Source organism: Helianthus annuus, chromosome 7 (genome assembly GCF_002127325.2).
Source record: "Helianthus annuus cultivar XRQ/B chromosome 7, HanXRQr2.0-SUNRISE, whole genome shotgun sequence".
Taxonomy (NCBI): domain Eukaryota; kingdom Viridiplantae; phylum Streptophyta; class Magnoliopsida; order Asterales; family Asteraceae; genus Helianthus; species Helianthus annuus.
In genome coordinates, this window is record NC_035439.2 from 142,450,657 (window position 1) to 142,469,395 (window position 18,739).

At 35.6% G+C, this 18,739-nt stretch overlaps 3 protein-coding genes across 4 annotated transcripts; all 3 read right to left on the reverse strand.

Moving 5' to 3' along the window:
* Positions 1–122: 122 nt before the first annotated feature.
* Positions 123–3,120, reverse strand: LOC110868926 (pentatricopeptide repeat-containing protein PPR5 homolog, chloroplastic). Its single transcript, XM_022118207.2, has 2 exons — positions 2,685–3,120; positions 123–1,453 (listed from the first exon to the last, which is right to left on the reverse strand). The coding sequence occupies exons 1-2, from the start codon at positions 3,024–3,026 to the stop codon at positions 338–340; spliced, it is 1,458 nt and encodes a 485-aa protein (XP_021973899.1). The 5' UTR covers positions 3,027–3,120; the 3' UTR covers positions 123–337.
* Positions 3,121–9,173: 6,053 nt separating this feature from the next.
* Positions 9,174–10,226, reverse strand: LOC118480296 (uncharacterized protein At2g29880-like). The gene is made up of 2 exons (XM_035975070.1): positions 9,849–10,226; positions 9,174–9,767 (listed from the first exon to the last, which is right to left on the reverse strand). The coding sequence occupies exons 1-2, from the start codon at positions 10,224–10,226 to the stop codon at positions 9,174–9,176; spliced, it is 972 nt and encodes a 323-aa protein (XP_035830963.1).
* Positions 10,227–14,497: 4,271 nt separating this feature from the next.
* LOC110868927 (receptor kinase-like protein Xa21) lies at positions 14,498–17,995 on the reverse strand. 2 transcript variants are annotated; one of them, XM_022118209.2, is made up of 3 exons: positions 16,812–17,994; positions 15,276–16,091; positions 14,498–15,192 (listed from the first exon to the last, which is right to left on the reverse strand). In XM_022118209.2, exons 1-3 carry the CDS (start codon positions 17,926–17,928, stop codon positions 14,780–14,782), a joined length of 2,346 nt encoding a protein of 781 aa, XP_021973901.1. In that variant the 5' UTR covers positions 17,929–17,994; the 3' UTR covers positions 14,498–14,779. The 2 variants fall into 2 exon arrangements, with proteins under 2 accessions (XP_021973901.1, XP_021973900.1); XM_022118208.2 differs by having other exon boundaries at positions 15,276–17,995.
* Between the last annotated feature and the right edge of the window lie 744 nt (positions 17,996–18,739).

The following is an 18,739-nucleotide window of genomic DNA, read 5'->3' on the forward strand; positions in this document are numbered from 1 at the left end:
GATTAATCGGCGACTAATCGGAGGCTAGTCTGGATTTTTATATGCAAAAAAGATGTTTTGAGTCACACCTTATTCCTGAACTCACCAGTTTTGACTTGTCAAACCTACCCATAAACAAAATAGAAATAACAATAAATATTTGAATATGATTAAACAAGTAAAACTACATGAAAAATTGTCACATTTTGCGACACGCGACGGGTCAATTTAGCCTTAAAGCCACAAGAACTATGCAGAAATCCAAACAAGTTGACCACCAGTTGCCGACGTCATTACCGTTCGATTTCTGCTCCGAACATCTACTAAATCAGTTCTAGAACACGAACAACTCTTCGTCTTATACCTTGGTCATATCCACAGGCATGTTCGAATTAACTTTAGCAGTAATCGCATCTTGATCAGCTCGTGATGATCCGAGCGCCCCTAACGCTTCTAGAAAGAACCGTTTATTCGGCACAATGCCATCTCTATCCATATGCTTCAACAGTTTCTGTATCAGCTCCGTCATGTTCGCTTTCGTGTAGGATTTATAAAGAAGTTTATACGTCGAAGAATCAATACGAAACATCCCACCGTTACACGCAGTCTCAAACAACTTATCCGCTTCGACCGGCAAACCATTTAAACAGTAAACATTCAACATAGCGTTCAACGTCGAAACCTTTAAATGCTTTTCCGTCTCTATCGTATTGTCGTATATTCCCCTCGCCTTCGATACACAATCGCAACATCCATACATCATAATCATGCATTCATACGTTATGAAATTCGGGGCGTATCCCATATCTGTTATCTTCTGAATGACCGCTTCCGCTTTGTCTCGAAGCCGTGCTTTCCCGTAATTCGTTATCATCGAATTAAAAGTGGAAACCGTCGGTCTCTCTTTCGACCGTAACAAGCTCTTAAACACTTGTTCCATCTTTTCGAATTCTTGCTTTCGTCCATACGAATCAATCAACAAGTTATACGTTATGATGTCCGGTTTCACCTGATTACTTTTCATCCGCGCGAGTACCCCTTCCATTTCACCGACCATCCCGTTTTTTCCGTACGCGTCCATCACGCCGTTGAACGTGTAAATATCCGGCGTGCAAATACTCTCCTCTAGATCTTTAAACAATGCTTCAACTTGCGCAACGTTTTTCGCCTGCGCAGACGCTCGTAGAAGAATATTGTACGTCACAATGCTCGGTTTGCACCGTTCCGTAACTTTCATCTTCTCGAAGTACCCGAGCGCCTTAGATAAGGCCTTTGATTTGTCTTTCGAGTGTAGGTGAGCTGTGATGAGTGAATTGTATACGGAAGTATCGGGTCTGCACCCGCTGTTTCTCATCTCGGAGAATAGCCACATTGCCATTCGGGTTTGACCTTTCTTTCCCATCACGGATATTAGCTTCGAATAGACACCGTTGTCTGCTACGTACCATCGTTGTTTTTGCATCCATCTGAACACCTAAATGAACGAAAAACATAGGATTTAAAACTTAAATAATCAAGAATATGATTTAGAAATTAACAAACCATAGTTATTAAACGCACTAGGCGCATAGGCCTCGCCTGGGGCATAGGCGCAAGTCGCAAAAAAAGCGAGGGTCTGAGAAAAATAAAGCGCTCAACGAAAAAAAATTAAAAGTATTTTATGTATTAGAAAATTAACATTATTCTTCAAATAAAATAAACTAAAGATATTATATATTATTTACTATCATCTATTTAGTACCAAAAGTTATAAAATATTAGTGTATTAGTATAGAAAAGTAGTTTTCATTAGATAAAAGTAGTAATCTAGGTGGAATTTTGTCGGAATTTAGAGAACTTGGCCGGAAACTCTCCGGATCTAGGAGTCTCGTCGGAATCTGTGCCTAAACCATCACCTGAAGACTTAAAGCGCAATTGTCTCGCCTCGTCTGGAAATTGGGCCTAGACGCAAAAGGCGATGACTTTTAACAACTATGGGAAAAACAGAGGATTCAAAACCTAAAAATTAATTATTTAGAAAAAAAAACAGAGGCTTTAAAACCTAGAAAATCAAGAACATTATTCAGAAATGAACAAACAGAGAATTCAAAACCTGAAAAATCAAGAACACCAGGAAAACAGAGGATTCAAAACCTAAAAAATCAAGAACATTATTCAGAAATTAACAAACAGATGATTCAAAACCTAAAAAATCAAGAACATTATAAAAAACAGAAAATTTAAAACCTAAAAATATATGAATAACATTATTCAGAAATTAAAAAAAAAAAACAGGATTAAAAACCTAAAAAATAAAAAAAAAAAAACAATGAAAAGAAAAGAGGTTTGAAAACCTGAAAAAATCAATAATATTATTCAGAAATGAAAAAAAAAAAAAAAACAGAGGATTCAAAACCTAAAAAAATCAAGAACATTATTCAGAAATTCACAAACAGAGGATTCCTATCTAAAATTTCAAAAACATTATTTAGGAATTATCAAACAGAGGATTCAAAACCTAAAAAATCAAGAACATTATAAAAAACAGAAAATTTGAAACCTAAAAAAATGAATTAACATCATTCAGAAATTAAAAAAAAAAAAAACACAGGATTAAAAACCTAAAAAACAATAAAAAAAACAATGAAAAGAAAAGAGGATTGAAAACTTAAAAAAAATCAATAACATTATTCAGAAATGAAAAAAAAAAAACAGAGGATTCAAACCTCAAGACATTGAAGCCACTTATCAGACTTTCCAAGCTCCTCAAACAGAAGAAAACAGTGTTCAGTCCTGACCAGCTTCACATACTTATTCAACGTCGACAACAAGGGCTTATCATAGTTGAAGTTTCTCAAAAGGGTCCGCACCAGTTCCTGAGCCTCTGTGTTCTCATCTGACTTTGAGTTTCTTTTGGGTCGAATTGTGGAACCGCATATGATAGTATGTTTCTTGTGAGGGGATTCGGGGTGAAAGTTGTAATTAAAGGATGGAATTTGGGTGAATTTGATGTGGGTTGTGGGAATTGAAGGAAATTGAAGAGACCCGTTTGAGAAATTTGCAGACATTTGGTTTGATTTTGTACGAGATAGGGTAGGGTAGGAGAACAAGTGATGAACTTTCAGAAGAAACTTTAAAGTTTTTGGTGTTTTAAGAGCATTCACATCCCAATAATCAAATTGTGTGTGTTTGATGTTTTTAAAATATAAAAAGTATAAAAAGTGGTTGTGAGTGGAGGAGAGAGAAAATGTTATTGTTCATCTATATATTATTAGGAGGTGACACTGTTCACCCCCTATAATTTTTTAATATATTTTGAACGGTTGTGAGTGAAGGAGAGAGAAAATGTAATGATAAAGGTATAAAAATATTATTTAATTGAAAATGAGAGAGAAAATGTAATGTTTTTTAGTGTAATTTAGAGTGAAAATATGGTGGATTGGATGTGAATGCTCTAAGAACTGAAATTCTTTTGTTGACATTTGTGTCCTGTACTCTTGTCTCATTTGGTTTTTAGCGGTTTTTGTAAAACTGTGTCAAGTAGCACCGATGCTATCCCACTGTCAGCAACTACCAACACCGGAAAAGCTCGTAAAAACAAACTAAATAAAAACGAAAAAATAACGCCGAGCGAAAAACAGACGTAAAATCTTTGAATCACGAACGCTCATTGCAGAGAAACTAAACCAAAACGTAAAACATAGAAAAAAAATAACTAAGTGAATCCAGGACCCGCATGTTGGTCGAACTTGTTAAACGGAAAAAATAAATGTGCTACAACGGGCCAGTCAAATGGGAAAAATATACGAAAAAAATGTTGAACCCACACGCAAGTTGCGGTGCATTAACTCACAAAATTTAGAACGAAACGAAAAACTTGGGAAAGATGATAAGTAAGGTGGACCAAAATTAACAATAAAAAAGAGTTGGGATTAAATTGTAAAAGATGAAAAACTTTAGGTTAAAAATAAAAAAAACAAAGGGTCTAAATTGCAAAATTGAAGTAATTTATTAATTTTAGATAAACATAAGCATAAAAATAAATGATATCTATATATTAGTAATTAACTAATATTAATATTAAAAGAAATTTATTAAATAATTATAAATAAAATTTATGGGGTTGAAAGAGAAAATGACATGTGGCATTATTTGGAGTCTTTTATTATAAGTTAGATTAGATTAGATTAGATTCATCCATTATGTTGATGCATAATTTGTACTCTATGCTTATGGAGATTTTAAAAAAAAATTGATATAATTACACTTTTAACTTAAAATTATTTTGGTTTTTACTTTTAACCCCAAAGCATTTTATCTTTGTCAATTTAACCTAAAAACTTTTTTACTTTCAACTTGGACCCTATACTTTTCATATTTCGCAAAAATTCGTTTTACATTTTGTTCTAAATTTTGTGAGTTAACATGACGCAACGTTCATGTGTGGTTCAACATTTTTACGTTTTGTTTTACGCTTTGTTCTAAATTTGGCGAATTAACATTACGCAACGTGCGTGTGTGGTTCAACGTTTTTATGGCCGTCTATTTTTTCCCGTTTGATAGGTTCATCGTGACGCACGGGTCCTAAATCGACTTAGTTATTATTTTCTATGTTTTATGTTTCGGTCTAATTTCTCCGCATTAACACGTCGCAACTTCAGTGTTGGTGGTCGCTAGCGGTGTTGTTGTCACACCCCAACCGATGGCGGAAACATCGGGATGAGACGAAGTGTGTAAAGATTGCTAGAGACGTCATAACACTGTGTGACAATATTTAATTAAATTCAAATTTCATTTCAAAACTAAATGTCATACAATACTCAAAAGGAGATAACAACATTGTTTCAACAAATAACATAACAACAAAAGATAGATAAATTTAGGTGTGTATCTAGTCCACCCTAAACTTGTTTCATCAATCATCCATACTTCAAAAATCAACCTGCAACATGTATTAAAATAGAGTTTCAATGCAAAAGCAAAGAGCGAGTATACAAGTTTGTTTACATAGCATATAGAATAAAAACTCGTATCCAACATGAACATATTAAAATAGTTTCAACCATGCTAGTTTACGTAGTCCAAGTGATAGCCCAAGTTTCCAATGCGTTAAAGTACCTAACCCAAAGTTTCACGGGAGGTTAATATATCTCCTCCTAACAATACCCCAAAGACTAACGGGGAGGTGCATTACCCCTATAGCGCTACCATTGTTAAGGCGGAACTACACACAAAGATTAAACGTTCACATAGCACAAAATAGTCTCAAGTTTCACAAGTTTCATGTTTCATGTTTAAAAGGATAGAGCATGTTTCAAATAAGTTTCAAGTGTCACGTGTGTTTAATATAGAATACATGTTGCACCCAAAGTGTTTAAAAGTAAAATGGGTTCGAGTATACTCACGGTTTACAAGTCTTGACTTGGAAGATCCGAGAGTAAGTTTGGTGGATGATTTAGCTTGGAGCACCTAGTCCTTCTACACGAGGAGACGTAGGTGTGTGAGTTTGGCGTTTACGGAAGATTAAGAATATGGAAATAACTTAGTATAACGAAAGTATATGTGTATGTAAAAATAATCCTCTTTTAGACTTTATAACCATCATATGACACTAGGTAACCAATATGGTTATTTAATGTTTTTCATGGGTAGTGAACCCATTAGAATCATATTAAGGTTTAGGTCTTGGATGATATTCTACTTCTTTAACATGTAAACACAAGTTTAACATCAAAGGTTCGAATGAGTATATGCTTATACTTAGGCTAAATATTACATATTATTTAGGTCCAATATTTCAAGTAGGAGGTAGAAGATTAAATCTCCATTTAGGCACCTCTTAGTTACAAGGATGTCATGTATGGGGTAGGAAGACTAAGCTTCCATTTAGGCACCCCTTTGAAGTTCACCACTTCTCTTGATGTAAAGACAACCAAGGAGGGTCACGAACTAAGGTTTATACGAGTATGTAAGATAAGCTAACTAATAGAAATCATCAAATCATGTGAGGATTGTATGTTTGGACAACCCAAGTTGTTCCATAATCACTCATGTATCAAAGTCTAAGTTTGACATGACTTGTGGGTTAAAACCCTAATCAAAACACCAAGTTTATGAGGTTTAATCCTCTGATTTTAAGTGTCTCAACCATGTTTTTAAGCTTACCCAACCATAAGAGAGGTTGTAAGCATTAGGACATTGGTGTGAGATGTGTTAGACACAAGTTGGATAAGAAATAACAAGTTGTTGAATAATAATAAACAAAACAGAAAGTTTTAGTCCATTTTAGGGCAAATCCAAGCATGATTCTTCCAAGGAAAAACCAAGGATTCAAACCCAAGGACATAACAAAGCAATAGGAAGAAGAACCAAGTGATTTGGTTGAGAAATGAGCAAGTTACACTCACTTTTGTAAGTCTTCACGAATCTGTCCAAAACTCAGATTCTCAGCTGATTAGAGAGTAGTTTAGTGAAGATTTAGGAGTTGTGAAAGTGTCAAATGGGTTGGAGAAGGTGGAAATGGAAGAGTTAGAAGGTGATTGGAGGTGATTAGAGGTGGATTAAAGGTGATTGGGTGAGTTTGGAGAATTGGATTTCGTGCAACCAGCTCAAGAAACACACATTCTGCCGAAACAGGGGCGTAGCGTGACGCGAGGGGGGCTAGGCGTCACGCGGCGCCCTAGTTCCAACAAGTTTGGTTTTGTTGCATTTTGGCCCCTGAAGTTTATGTTTGATTCTTTTAGGTGCATTTTTGATAGTTTAGGGACTTGTTTTGATATAAAAGCATAGTACAAGGTGTAGTTAAGCATGATGATCATAACCAAAGTATGTTTAAGCGTATAAATGTCATAACCAAGTATCGTTCTCGTTCAAAACACGTTCAATGCATAAGTTTAGATTAATTACAAGTTTCGCACATAATTTCCAAGAATAACGAATAAACATCGATTGATTCACCAAATCGAACATACGAGCATACATAGAATGCGTATAACATAAACGTAACAAAATACAAGCTTCATTAATGATCCAAGTCTCGATTTGATAATGATTACAAAGAAAGGAACGATTACAAGAATACAAAGTTTCCAAAAATAGAAATACGAACAAAGCTTTCTATAAATGGAAAGTACAAAAGAGTCGGGCGTTACAGTTGTGGCCTTGGTGCTATTTGTCATGATTTTACGCCCCCACCGCAACGCAGGGGGCTTAATACTAGTTATCTTCAAGTTACATGTAACAATTCATGTTTTCATAGACCAGGCGATAGGCGATGTGGTTCGGTGCCCCCTGTCATCTTTGGTATCCCATGGCGCCTCTCCCCCATTTCATGGACGACGCTGGAGCGTTATGGGCAATTTCGTTAACTCCTTGGCGAGCGCTAAAGGGATGGTGACGTGGACCCACATTTATTTAACCAATCAGATTCATTTTGTTTGTAATTTTTTTATTATTATTTTTATATATAAAAGGGCTTTTAAGAGGATGTACCTAAAATACCCTTTAGCTATTGTAGCTAACACTCTGTCCCCGAGTCTCACTTAACAGGGAGATGAGAAAGAAAAGAGATGAAAATATGAAAAAAACCATGTTCCCGAGATTTTTTATGGATAGAAGGAGAGGGGAAAGGTGGGAAAAGAGAAGAAAATTTGTTAATATATTTATCCTCCCAAATCGGAGAGATTAGGAGAGAAAATCTTACTAATTACTAAATTGCCTTCATATCTAATTAAAATATTTTATGTTTAAAGGGTATAATGGTAAAATTGTTCCTTTTTTTCTCCTAACCTGGGAACATATAAAATGCTTGATTTCTTCTCTTTTCCTTTACTTTTCATTAAACTTGGGAACACGAAAAAAGTCACATCTTTTCCTTTCTTTTATCTCTTAATTCATTTTCTCCCCCTCCCCTGTTAAATAAGACTTGAGAACACAGTGTAAGGGTTGAGTGTCGGCAACTTGGCACTTTAATACACCTTTTACAAAAATATGACATTATAAAATGCCCTTTAGCTACTGTTGCTAACGTTGTGTTCCCGAGTTTCATTTAACGATAGAAGAGAAAGGAAGGGGAATTTTAAGGGAACGGAAAGGAAAAGATGTGATTATATTCGTGTTCCCGAGTTTAATGAAATGAAAAGGAAATGAAAGGAAATTAAACATTTTATGTGTTCCCGAGTTGGGAGGAAAAGAAAAGAAAGTTACAATTTTACTATTATACCCTTTTAACATAAAACATCTTAATCTCATGTAAACACACTTTGAATTATAAGTACCAGCCATAACATTATTTCAGTTAATCAAAAGGTAAAACTTAATAAAAAATTAAAAATTTGATCATTCAAATGTAAAGAAAACACATCAAATATTAAAACAAATCATTATTTATGTATATAATGTATTATTCTTTATGTGAGTGTGCTCTAGTGAACATTATAAAAATATTGGTTCAGCTTAGACTGTCCCTAGTGGGGCGTTTTTTTTAAAAAAAAATTAAAAAAAAACGCCCGAAAACGCCCCCCCTCCCACTACGCCCGGCGTTATAGGGCGGTTTTTTTTGGAAAAAAAATACGTTTGGCGCTTTATTTAAAACGCTTGGCATACACTTGACCAGCCAATCACCTTTAAGCTTGGACTGACAACTTTGACTTTTGAATATATAGGGACGAAAAGTGTGTGTGTGTCTGACAACTTTTTGAGATATCACATGCCTTTCAACCTCACATCCATTTGATTCTTTTTTTTTTGGATTAAAAATAATATGGGCGTTATTGGAATAATGCCCCACTACACCACTTTTTGCTATAATGCCCCATGCTGACTGGTATGACACGTGTTGGATAATGCCCCATAGTGGGGGCATTATAAGTTGTTACCACTACACATGATCTTAGTGCTTTGAAAGTGGCAGATCTCCTATATGTAGGTCCTAGCTTACTCTTTTTCTCTAAACAACATGGAAAGTAATTTAAATCTGATGTAGATACCTGCTGTTGTCCTCAACGGCATGGTAGGATGAAAGATGTAATTTAAAACATATACATACACATAAACCTATTCAACCAATGAATAACATGAATCCTTCAACTAGAAATTGTCTTCGACATACATAACCAAAAAATAAAGTACCCAATAAAAGAAATTAAAATGTCTTAATTGTCCGAAATCACTAAACAAAAAAATCGAGTAATCCTTTAATCATCTTTTGGACTCGTTTATTTATCCGCACCCATCATATCTTTAAGTACATCCATTCGTATTTCAGGAGGACAACTAAATAATGTCCTTGCTTTTGCCTGATTGGTCGCTAAATAATTTAAAGCCTTCGGTATTTCATGGGACTCCAAACCCATCGGCGTCAATTCCTTATAAATTTCCTCACCTGTATACTCACGATGATGAACTCTATCTAATATTTTATTGCCATCTACAATAGCATTAGCAACATTCTCAAAGCAATTTATAAGCTTTGAGTTAAATGTTTCATCTTCATGCTCAAGTTTTCTTTTTTTAGTTTTATACTTTTTTGCATTAGAAGATTGTTCATGGGGAGGAGGCGTAGTACCTAACACTTGAATATCATCTTCAATATTGTACTCGTTCTCCAAAGTTATTTCATTGGTCGCTAGTAAGTCATCCACATCTATAATCGTTTCTATATTAATGGTGTCATTATTGTTCAATCGAGCATTCATTTCCTTAGCAGTTTCAGCATGTATACCCGACGCCCTATCCCTTGCAAATAGCGCTAATAGTTCGTTGTAGTTTGACACTTTTTTTGTCTTCAATGATGCAGCCTCGGGTTTTGACTGTTAAGCAAAAAAAAGATAATTAGTATTATAAATGATAACATAAATATTTTAAGGAATTTTAAAACTAAAAACACTTACCTCTATCAACTTATTCCATACTTCATCCTCTGCTTCAATTAGTTGAGTATCAGGATTCCATGAGAACCCACTCAATGAAGTTCCTCGAAACATATCGTACCATTGAGAAAAACGTAATTTTAGTGTTTTTAAACGATTCCTCAAATGGTTTTTAGTAATCTCCATTTTAATAATCTCTCTTGGAAGTTTTGTAGTCAGCTCTTCAATCATATTAGCGTATGCCTGTGTAGTAAATGTCCCATTGATCCTATTACCTTTATCTTGTTGCGTTATTATTGCTTGAATGAAGGCATTGTCCATAATCCCTGTCCACTTCAATTGTTCCTTCTTACTGGTATTTCCACTGACTTCAAGTTTGATCATGATGACTTTCTTCATGGTAATATGAGTGTCGGCAACTTGGCATTTTAATTCATAAGATGTTAAAAAAGCGTCATGACTTTATTCTGTGCATTGACTCATATCTTATCTACACTCTCTCTTCAGATCCCATTTCACTTGTTGATTGTTAACCGGTTTAGAGCATGAGAGGCAAACTTATCTCTATAAAAGATTACTGGTTTAGAGCTACAATGGGTTGATGTGTTTGATGGTTCTCGAATGGGTACACTTGAAAGGAGGTTCTCAATGAACTGAAGCCTAACAATGATACGTTGAAAGAGCTTTCAGTCGTGTCATACGCGGGAACAAAGTTTCCAGATTGGGTTGGTGATATCTCTTTTCATAAGTTGGTTAATGTGTCGATACGTGGTTGTAGAAAATGCACATCTCTACCCTCATTTGGGTTGCTACCTTCACTTAAGGAGTTTCCAGATTGGGTTGGTGATATCTCTTTTCAGTTACAGATGTCTCCTTCCCAGGAGGAGGGCAGAAGCTCAAATCACTTAGTTTAACCGGACGTGATAAACTTGAGGGAAAGATCAACAACGCAAGCATGCCAATGCTTGAAATCCTATATATTTGTCATTGGAAAAATCTAAGATCAATAAGTCAGTTGAGTAACTTCACTCACCTCACCACCCTGTATCTAATAGCTTGTACACATATTGTGTCACTTTCTGACCTTCGGCTATCAAACCTCACCGTTTTGTCAATTCATGGTTGTAAAAGTTTGGTGTCATTACCTGAGCTATCGAATCTCACCTTGTTAAAAGAACTGGAAATCACGAATTGTCCAAGTATCGATTCTTCCTTTCCTATTGGGCTTTGGCCTCCCAAATTGTATTCTCTTGAACTAGCGGGGTTGAAGAAGCCCATATCGGAGTGGGGGGTCAAAATTTTCCAACTTCTCTTGTTAACTTAAGGTTAATGTGTGATTCCCATGTGAGCAGTTTTAGTCAGTTATCCCACCTTTTCCCTTCTTATGTTACATCTCTATACATAGGAGAATTTGATAAACTGGAATCACTTTCAATGGGACTCCGACACCTCACATCCCTTCAAATTTTATACATCAGTAGTTGTCCAAAGGTGAACGATTTACCAGAAACGTTGTTACCTTCCCTATTGCGTTTGAGTATACATGATTGCCTGATTTTAAAGAAAAGGCGTAATGGAAGAGGCTCCGACTACTAGCCCCTCATCTCTCATATATAGTATACTAAGGTACTTGTTTTTTACACAATAATTTTGTAAAACACATTAATCAAGCATTTTCCTCATTGTGTTAGATCACAAGTTTCAATTTAGTGGGACGATCGAATATCTTATATATTATATTGCAGGTTCTTATAGCCATGACATCCTAAAGGATCTTCAGGGTGATAAAACATTAATAGTTGACCAGGTCAAATGCGAGAACAGAGAACGGTCTTAAGCTATGTACTTTCAACAAAACTATTGAGAGATTTTCGCTGTGTTATATTCAGATAAAGTGCAGTAAAACTCGCGCATATAATGACTGAGTCAGCAAATAACAATCAAAGTGTAAGTTCCATCCAGTCAACAACATTTGACCACCCTATGATATAACAACCTGGTTTTGACTTTTGGTATTCATGATATATAACAGAGGATTTATTCATGAAAGCATCAAAGCACGTTGGATTCAGATTTCAAAGTTGCTATTGGAATTGATCTTGACAGGATGTGTGGATCAAGTGAAGAAGGTCTTAGATTAAGTAATGTTTTTGATGATGCAAATGTATTTCTCTCAAAAGCTATGATGACATAACAAGGAACATTAAGTAGACTTTTTCCCAGAAAATATATGAGTGGGTTGGGTAACGACTAACGAGTAAAAACAAGTCTGGCTTAGAAAAAAATGGATAACTTTTTAGTAGGGTTGAAACGGGTCGGTTGGGTTGGGTTGGAGTGTTGTACCGAGGGGCATGTTGGATATATCAGGTTCATTCATGGGGCACGGGTCGTGGGTCAGTAGAAAAACGGGTCAGCAAACATGTTATTGTGGAATATCGACTTGGTCTATGGTTGAACGAGTTTCTTGGAGGTAAACGTTGGAAGTTTGTTAGCTTGAGAGTCGGTGAACGTGGACCTGCATGTGGCTGTGTTTTGTTTTTTGTTTATTATAAACTAGAATTACCACCCGCCGCAATGCGGCGGGGGATTCATTAGTTATATATCATGTTAGATGAAAGGAAAATGTTTCTTACATGACCACGAACTTGTGTGTAAAACCGAAAAAAAAATAACTAAGTCGATCTCTGACTCGCATGTTGCGACAGACCTATCAAACGGGGAAAAATAGATGCAACGGACATGTTAAACAGGAAAAAAATAGATGAAAAAACGTTGAAACCCACACGCACGTTGCGGCGTGTTAACACAGAAATTTAAAACGACACATTAAACGGAGAACTTATGAAAGATGAAAAGTATGACTAAAATTGAAAGTAAAAAAATGTTGAGATTAAATTGTAAAAGATGAAAAGCTTTGGGTTGAAAGTAAAAAAAAAAAACTAAAGGGATTAAATTGCAAAAGATGAAAACTTTCGAATTAGAAGTGAAAAATCAAATAAATTAAAGGGTTAAAATACCAAAGATTGAAACTTTAGACTTAAATTGCCAAAGATTGAAACTTTAGAGTTAAAAAAGAAATCAATTTCAATTTCAGATTATGAAAACAAAAGAGACAAATAGATTTAGTTAAACTGATGTTTAATATTATTATTATTATTATTATTATTATTATTATTATTATTTTTAAGAAAAGAGATAAATAAAAAAATAAGGGTGAGAAATTACCAGATAATGACACGTGTCCAAAAATGATTTTTGTTTAGTATAGAAAGATAGGGCAACAGTAGCTTAGTTTATTAATTCCCCTAACTCTTGTAATCAGTTTTCATTTAATACAAAAGAGTCGAACCAGTTTGGGTTCTAGTGTGTTTCTGTTAATCTTATTACTAATTAAAGTTTTAACCGTAATTACAAAAATTATATTATCATAATAGTAGTCTTAACTTTTTTAATAATGTTTAGAAGGTTCTATGCACTTTGATTATATTTTTTAATAGAGTCTGTCTAACCATATATGGTATATATATTCTTCTATAATATGAATACTGTTACATAAATTTGGGCCCCCAAAAATCATGGCCCCTGATGTTTTATTTGTCCAAGTATGGTTTTCACATGATTCAGTGATCTCTATATGATTCAGTGGCTACCGAACCCTTTTTTAAGACATGTTTACCGCAAACCCGAATTGCTACAAAGTAAACTCGGCCGAACGGAAATGTCAATTTGCATATTGTAGAGATGAACTAGGGAGTCATCCAAAAAAGTAGGAACTTAAGTATTGAGGGGTGTGTTTGTGTTTGTAATGTCAATTCTAATGCAGACAGGGCAGCGTTTTAACCCAAACACTGCAGTAATTTAATGTTGTGGTTCCAACCGATAATCGATTGGCCACAGAAACAAGACAGAAACCGGATATAATTTTGACTAACACATTAGAGTTCTTGGATTACCATCAACAGATGCTTTCAGTTCTTAGTATCTGCAGGTTTGACATTTTTACGGTTTGGTTCATCGTTTGAAAACTGAGTTTAACAGCTCGTTGACAGTGAACACCTCTCTCCGAATCATTTGTTTTGGACCAGTTTTTGCAAACCCTTGTTGCAGATGATATAATTAGTAAATCTGTAAATTTTACCAACCTAAATAGTTTGACTTGAGAAACGATCACGGGATTAGATACGAGAGTGAAATATGAATCTTAGTTTTCTGAATATTTATTAGCGACCACGTAATGACGATGATGGGTTACATAGATGGCCCTGGTCAATTACTAGCTCGGGCCCGGCTCGTTCACACCCTTAACTCAGGTAGCATGGAGATTTACAAGTATGAAATCTAGCAATTTATTTTAGCATTTTAGTAAAATACAATAATGGAGGAGTTGGATTTCTTTACGCTTTCATATGAATTATTGAATTGCATTAATAGGTGAGTTAGATGGTCACCTAACCTTCTTTAATACAATTGCCGTATTTTTCTAACTAGTCAATTCGAAGTTGATGTTAGATCATCTCGCTCTTTATCTTTATCTTTATCTTTGACATTGTCTGTATCAGATTATCTTGAGGAATGATATAGGATATTGACCAGGGGCGGACCTGTAGTGTAAACGGGCGTAGCCCGGGCTACGGCTCAAATTTTTACGAGTAGTGTAAAAAAAAAAAAAATTTTCCGATTTTTATACACAGGACACCCCTGAACAAGTACGAGGACACCCCTAAAAAATTTTGGGATACCCCTGAGTTGAAGGTCTAGTTCCGCCACTGATATTGACAATCATGCTATCTAAAGTAAGAACACAATGCTTAGTACTCATGAACATGGAATGATTTTAACTATTTAATTTGAGTCTCTTGCCATGACTACAACATGAAGTAACCACAATAAAAAGACTTGTCTATTTCCATTAATACTCAAAGAAAAAGCAGGAGATCAAGAACAAAGGCACCTCAAGCGTTTCGAAGTGTATCCATAGTACGCTGCAACTCGTGGACAACATTTTTGATATGCATCCGTTGTGGTGGGGAATCTAGTGAGCATAATACTCCAATCTTCAAAATTGGAGTCATGCATTCCTCTATCATCTTTGTGTTTGTTGTCTTACCTTTCTTGGCAATTTCATCGTCTTCATCATAATTTAGGTCACTATCAATTTCAACATCTAGATGATAATTTAGAAGGTCACCATCAATAACATCAGTTGCATGGTCTTCTTGCAAGGCCATGTACACAAAATGATGAAGGTTAAGGCCATCGTTAAAGATGTCGTCTGTTGGCCTTTTCCTTGTCATCACCTCCAATAATAATATTCCAAAACTATAGACATCCCCACTAGTTGTCATCTCACTCCCGAGACCATACTCTACAACGTGTAATAATTTACATTAGAAAAAAGGTTATCGTGCAAGTAAATAATATTGGCATTTGCGAATGCATAAACTTTACCTGGAGCTGCATACCCGATGGTTCCTTTAATAGCTAAAGAGTTGTTTTTATTTGAATCTGTTCCAAGAAATCGAGCTAAACCAAAGTCTCCAACATGGGCCACCATATCATCATCAAGTAAAATGTTACTAGGCTTCAAGTCACCGTGAACAATGGTTGGCTGGCAGTGATTATGAAGATAATCAAGTGCACACGCGACATCAATGAGAATACGTATTCTTGTAAGAATGTCGAGTCTAGACTTTCTTGCACTTGAATGCAACCAGTCATGTAAACTCCCATTAGGCATGAACTCGTAAACCAAAGCTTTGAAATCATTGCCTTGAAAGTCAACACTTGAACATAAAGTTATTATCTTCAAAAGATTCCGGTGTCGAATACTCCGCCATACTTCGCACTCTGCAATAAAGCTTCTCTCAGCTCCTTGAATTTGTAGATGTACAACTTTGACCGCAACCATTCCACCATAATCATCAAGGATTCCTTTATAAACAGAGCTGAAACCCCCCGTGCCAAGCAAATTGGATTCGGAGAATCCATCTGTAGCCTTGAGAAGCTGACTATACGTTATGTTCGAGAACGGTTCGTTTGTTGATGATTGAGGCTGTTGGCCCTTGGTTTTCTTCTTAGACCAAGCGTACGCAAACCATAGTACAATACAAAGTAATCCAATCGAAAAAACTAATACGATTACCAAAGGAAGCTTTTTCTTAGGTTTCTTCATCTCCTTGCATTTGGGTAACCCGAGTTCAACTACGCCACCACAAAGCCTACTATTCCCCAAAATCGAGAAGGCATTTGCTTTGGCAAACACTCCTGCAATCGGTACTTCACCCTCAAAATCGTTAAAGGATAAATCCAAATATTCTAACGAAAAACGTTCCAAGAATCGAGGAATTTGGCCGGATAAATTATTATAAGAAAGATCAAGTCTAGCCACTCCTCTCACGGAACTTAACGATGGTGGTATCATGCCTTGAAATAAGTTTCCTTTGAGTGATAAGAACAAAAGGCTAGTGCAACTACCGAGGCTACTAGGAATGTTCCCTGATAAATTATTATGAGATAAATCGAGATAAGTTAGCATCTTAAGATCTCCAACCTCAGTCGGAAGTGACCCAAACAGGTTGTTGTGAGAAAGGTTTAATATTATGGATAGAGATGAAAGTTGAAGAAGCTCTTTAGGTATTGTGTCACTCAGTTTATTGTCACCAAGGAATACCTTTAATAGTTTGCGACAATTTCCTAGGCTTGACGGAATACGCCCTTCCAATTCGTTAGAGTTTAAAGAAAGTTCAAGCAACGACGATAAATTTCCGATGGAATCCGGAATCAAACCTACAAATTGGTTCCTTGATAAACTAGCAACTCCTAGATTTTTAAGATTACCAATTGTAAAGGGAATTTTTCCTACGAATCGGTTAACACCTAAATATAAGTTGGTTAGGCCAACTAGATTACCTATACTTGAGGGAAGGTTTCCATATAGCTGATTTTCGCCAAAAGATAGATAATAGAGTTGGTCAGAAAGATTACCGATTGAACTTGGGAGCACTCCTCGAAATTGGCAGTAACCAAGATCCAGTATCTGTAACATGCTACAGTTTTTCAAAGAATCAATAAACTTCATTTCATCAGCTTCGCCGCTTCCGAAAAGGTTTCCCACTAAGGTTATTTGGTACATATCTTTAAGTTTAGCAAAGTCAATTGCTAGCTTCCCATTAAACTTATTTTCACTCATTTCAATATATCCTAGTTTTGAACAATTAGATAGCGAGAGTGGAAGAAGTCCGGTGAGTTGGTTATTGCTTAACTGAAGGCGGACAAGATTAGGGAGCGTTGTACCCATGGTTGAGGGAAGACTACCAGTAAGTTGATTGTCAGGCAATGAGAGATCGGTTAAAAGCGAGAGGTTATAAATGGAATCAGGGATGGTTCCGTTTAAGTTGGTTACACCTAAGTAAAGTTCTTTTAACCTTTTCCAATTGCCTAAGGTGTCTGGAATGTTCCCACCAAAAGGATTTCTTGTGGCTGAGAATGATTCAATTAATGTAAGATTACCCAAGAAAGGTGGGATTCCGCCAGTTAAGTTATTTCCATGAACAACAATAAAAGCAAGTTTTGAGAGGAAACCGATCTCCATGGGTATGCTTCCAACTAACCTGTTGTCAGAAATCACAAGCGTATCAAGGTTATAACAACCGGACAAGTTAGTTGGAATAACTCCCTCAAATCTGTTACGATCAAGGTTGAGTAAACTTAGCCTTGATAAACGACCGAGTTCAGGAGGGATGGTTCCTTGAAAGGTGTTGTTGTCGATTACAAGGTAACGAAGGAAACTGAGATTCCCTACATGAGGAGACAAATAGCCAGCTAGACCTTGGGAATACAGTCGTAAACGAATCACTCTTTTGTGCTTCTTCCCACATAAAACACCGTTCCAATCACAGAAATGAAGGGAAGTGTTCCATGACGTTAGAGCTCCGTAGGGATCATGAGTGATCATCGACTTAAACGACAACAACGCCAGATGATCAGTCTCGTTTCCTCCATACGAAGCAGAAGGGGTAATAAGACATGTAACAAGACTTAAAAGGTGAATAGCGAGACGCATTGAGGAAGATGGATAGCAATTTGGCTGGCTTGATTTCATTTTTCTGAACTACTCTACTTTAGACTAAAAGGACAGTTATTTAAAAACTAGTGACATGATGATACCAATATAAATACCATCCACAAGTTGATTGAGGACAGACGTATGCCAAGTCTTATATAACAATAAATGGCTTTAAAGATACACCTACCAGCATACTAATTTCAAAATGTTGGTTGTTTTGCTTTGAAGACTAGATAGAGATGGTCTAAATATCATAGTGAACAAATAAACTGTATAAAATATCTTAAATTGCTGTGCTAGTTTGAACTCATTAAACACGAGCTTGATGCAATAGTAATTATAAAGATATATTGGTTGAAATAGTGTTTCCTTTCAATGATTTTCCCATATATTTGAAAGCTTGATGCGAAAACATTAAATAATAGATAACAGGTGGGGTTGGTGATGTGATGGAGGCATTATATTATATTATATTAAATTTCTTAGGAACAATAACAGAAAATGATATTTAATCATACTATATAGATCACCTATTTAAAATATATACGAGTAAACTAAATTATATATCTTGGAACAACTTAGATATTTTAAGGTTTAATCAATCAAAAGGTGATAATAAATCAAGTGTAATAGACATTGACAAGTTCCTGATGGCATATGGTATTGGAATCGGCCCTATTAATTTAATTTTCATATAAATCAGCAGGTGGAAGCACACTAATGATAGATGGGATATTTCTTGGTTACCTCCTAATTGAAAAAACAGAAGGATGCTAACTAAAGAACAGTATCAAGCTCAACTCATAATCTCATCTCATCAAGTAAGTTGTACAGTTCATAGTGATAA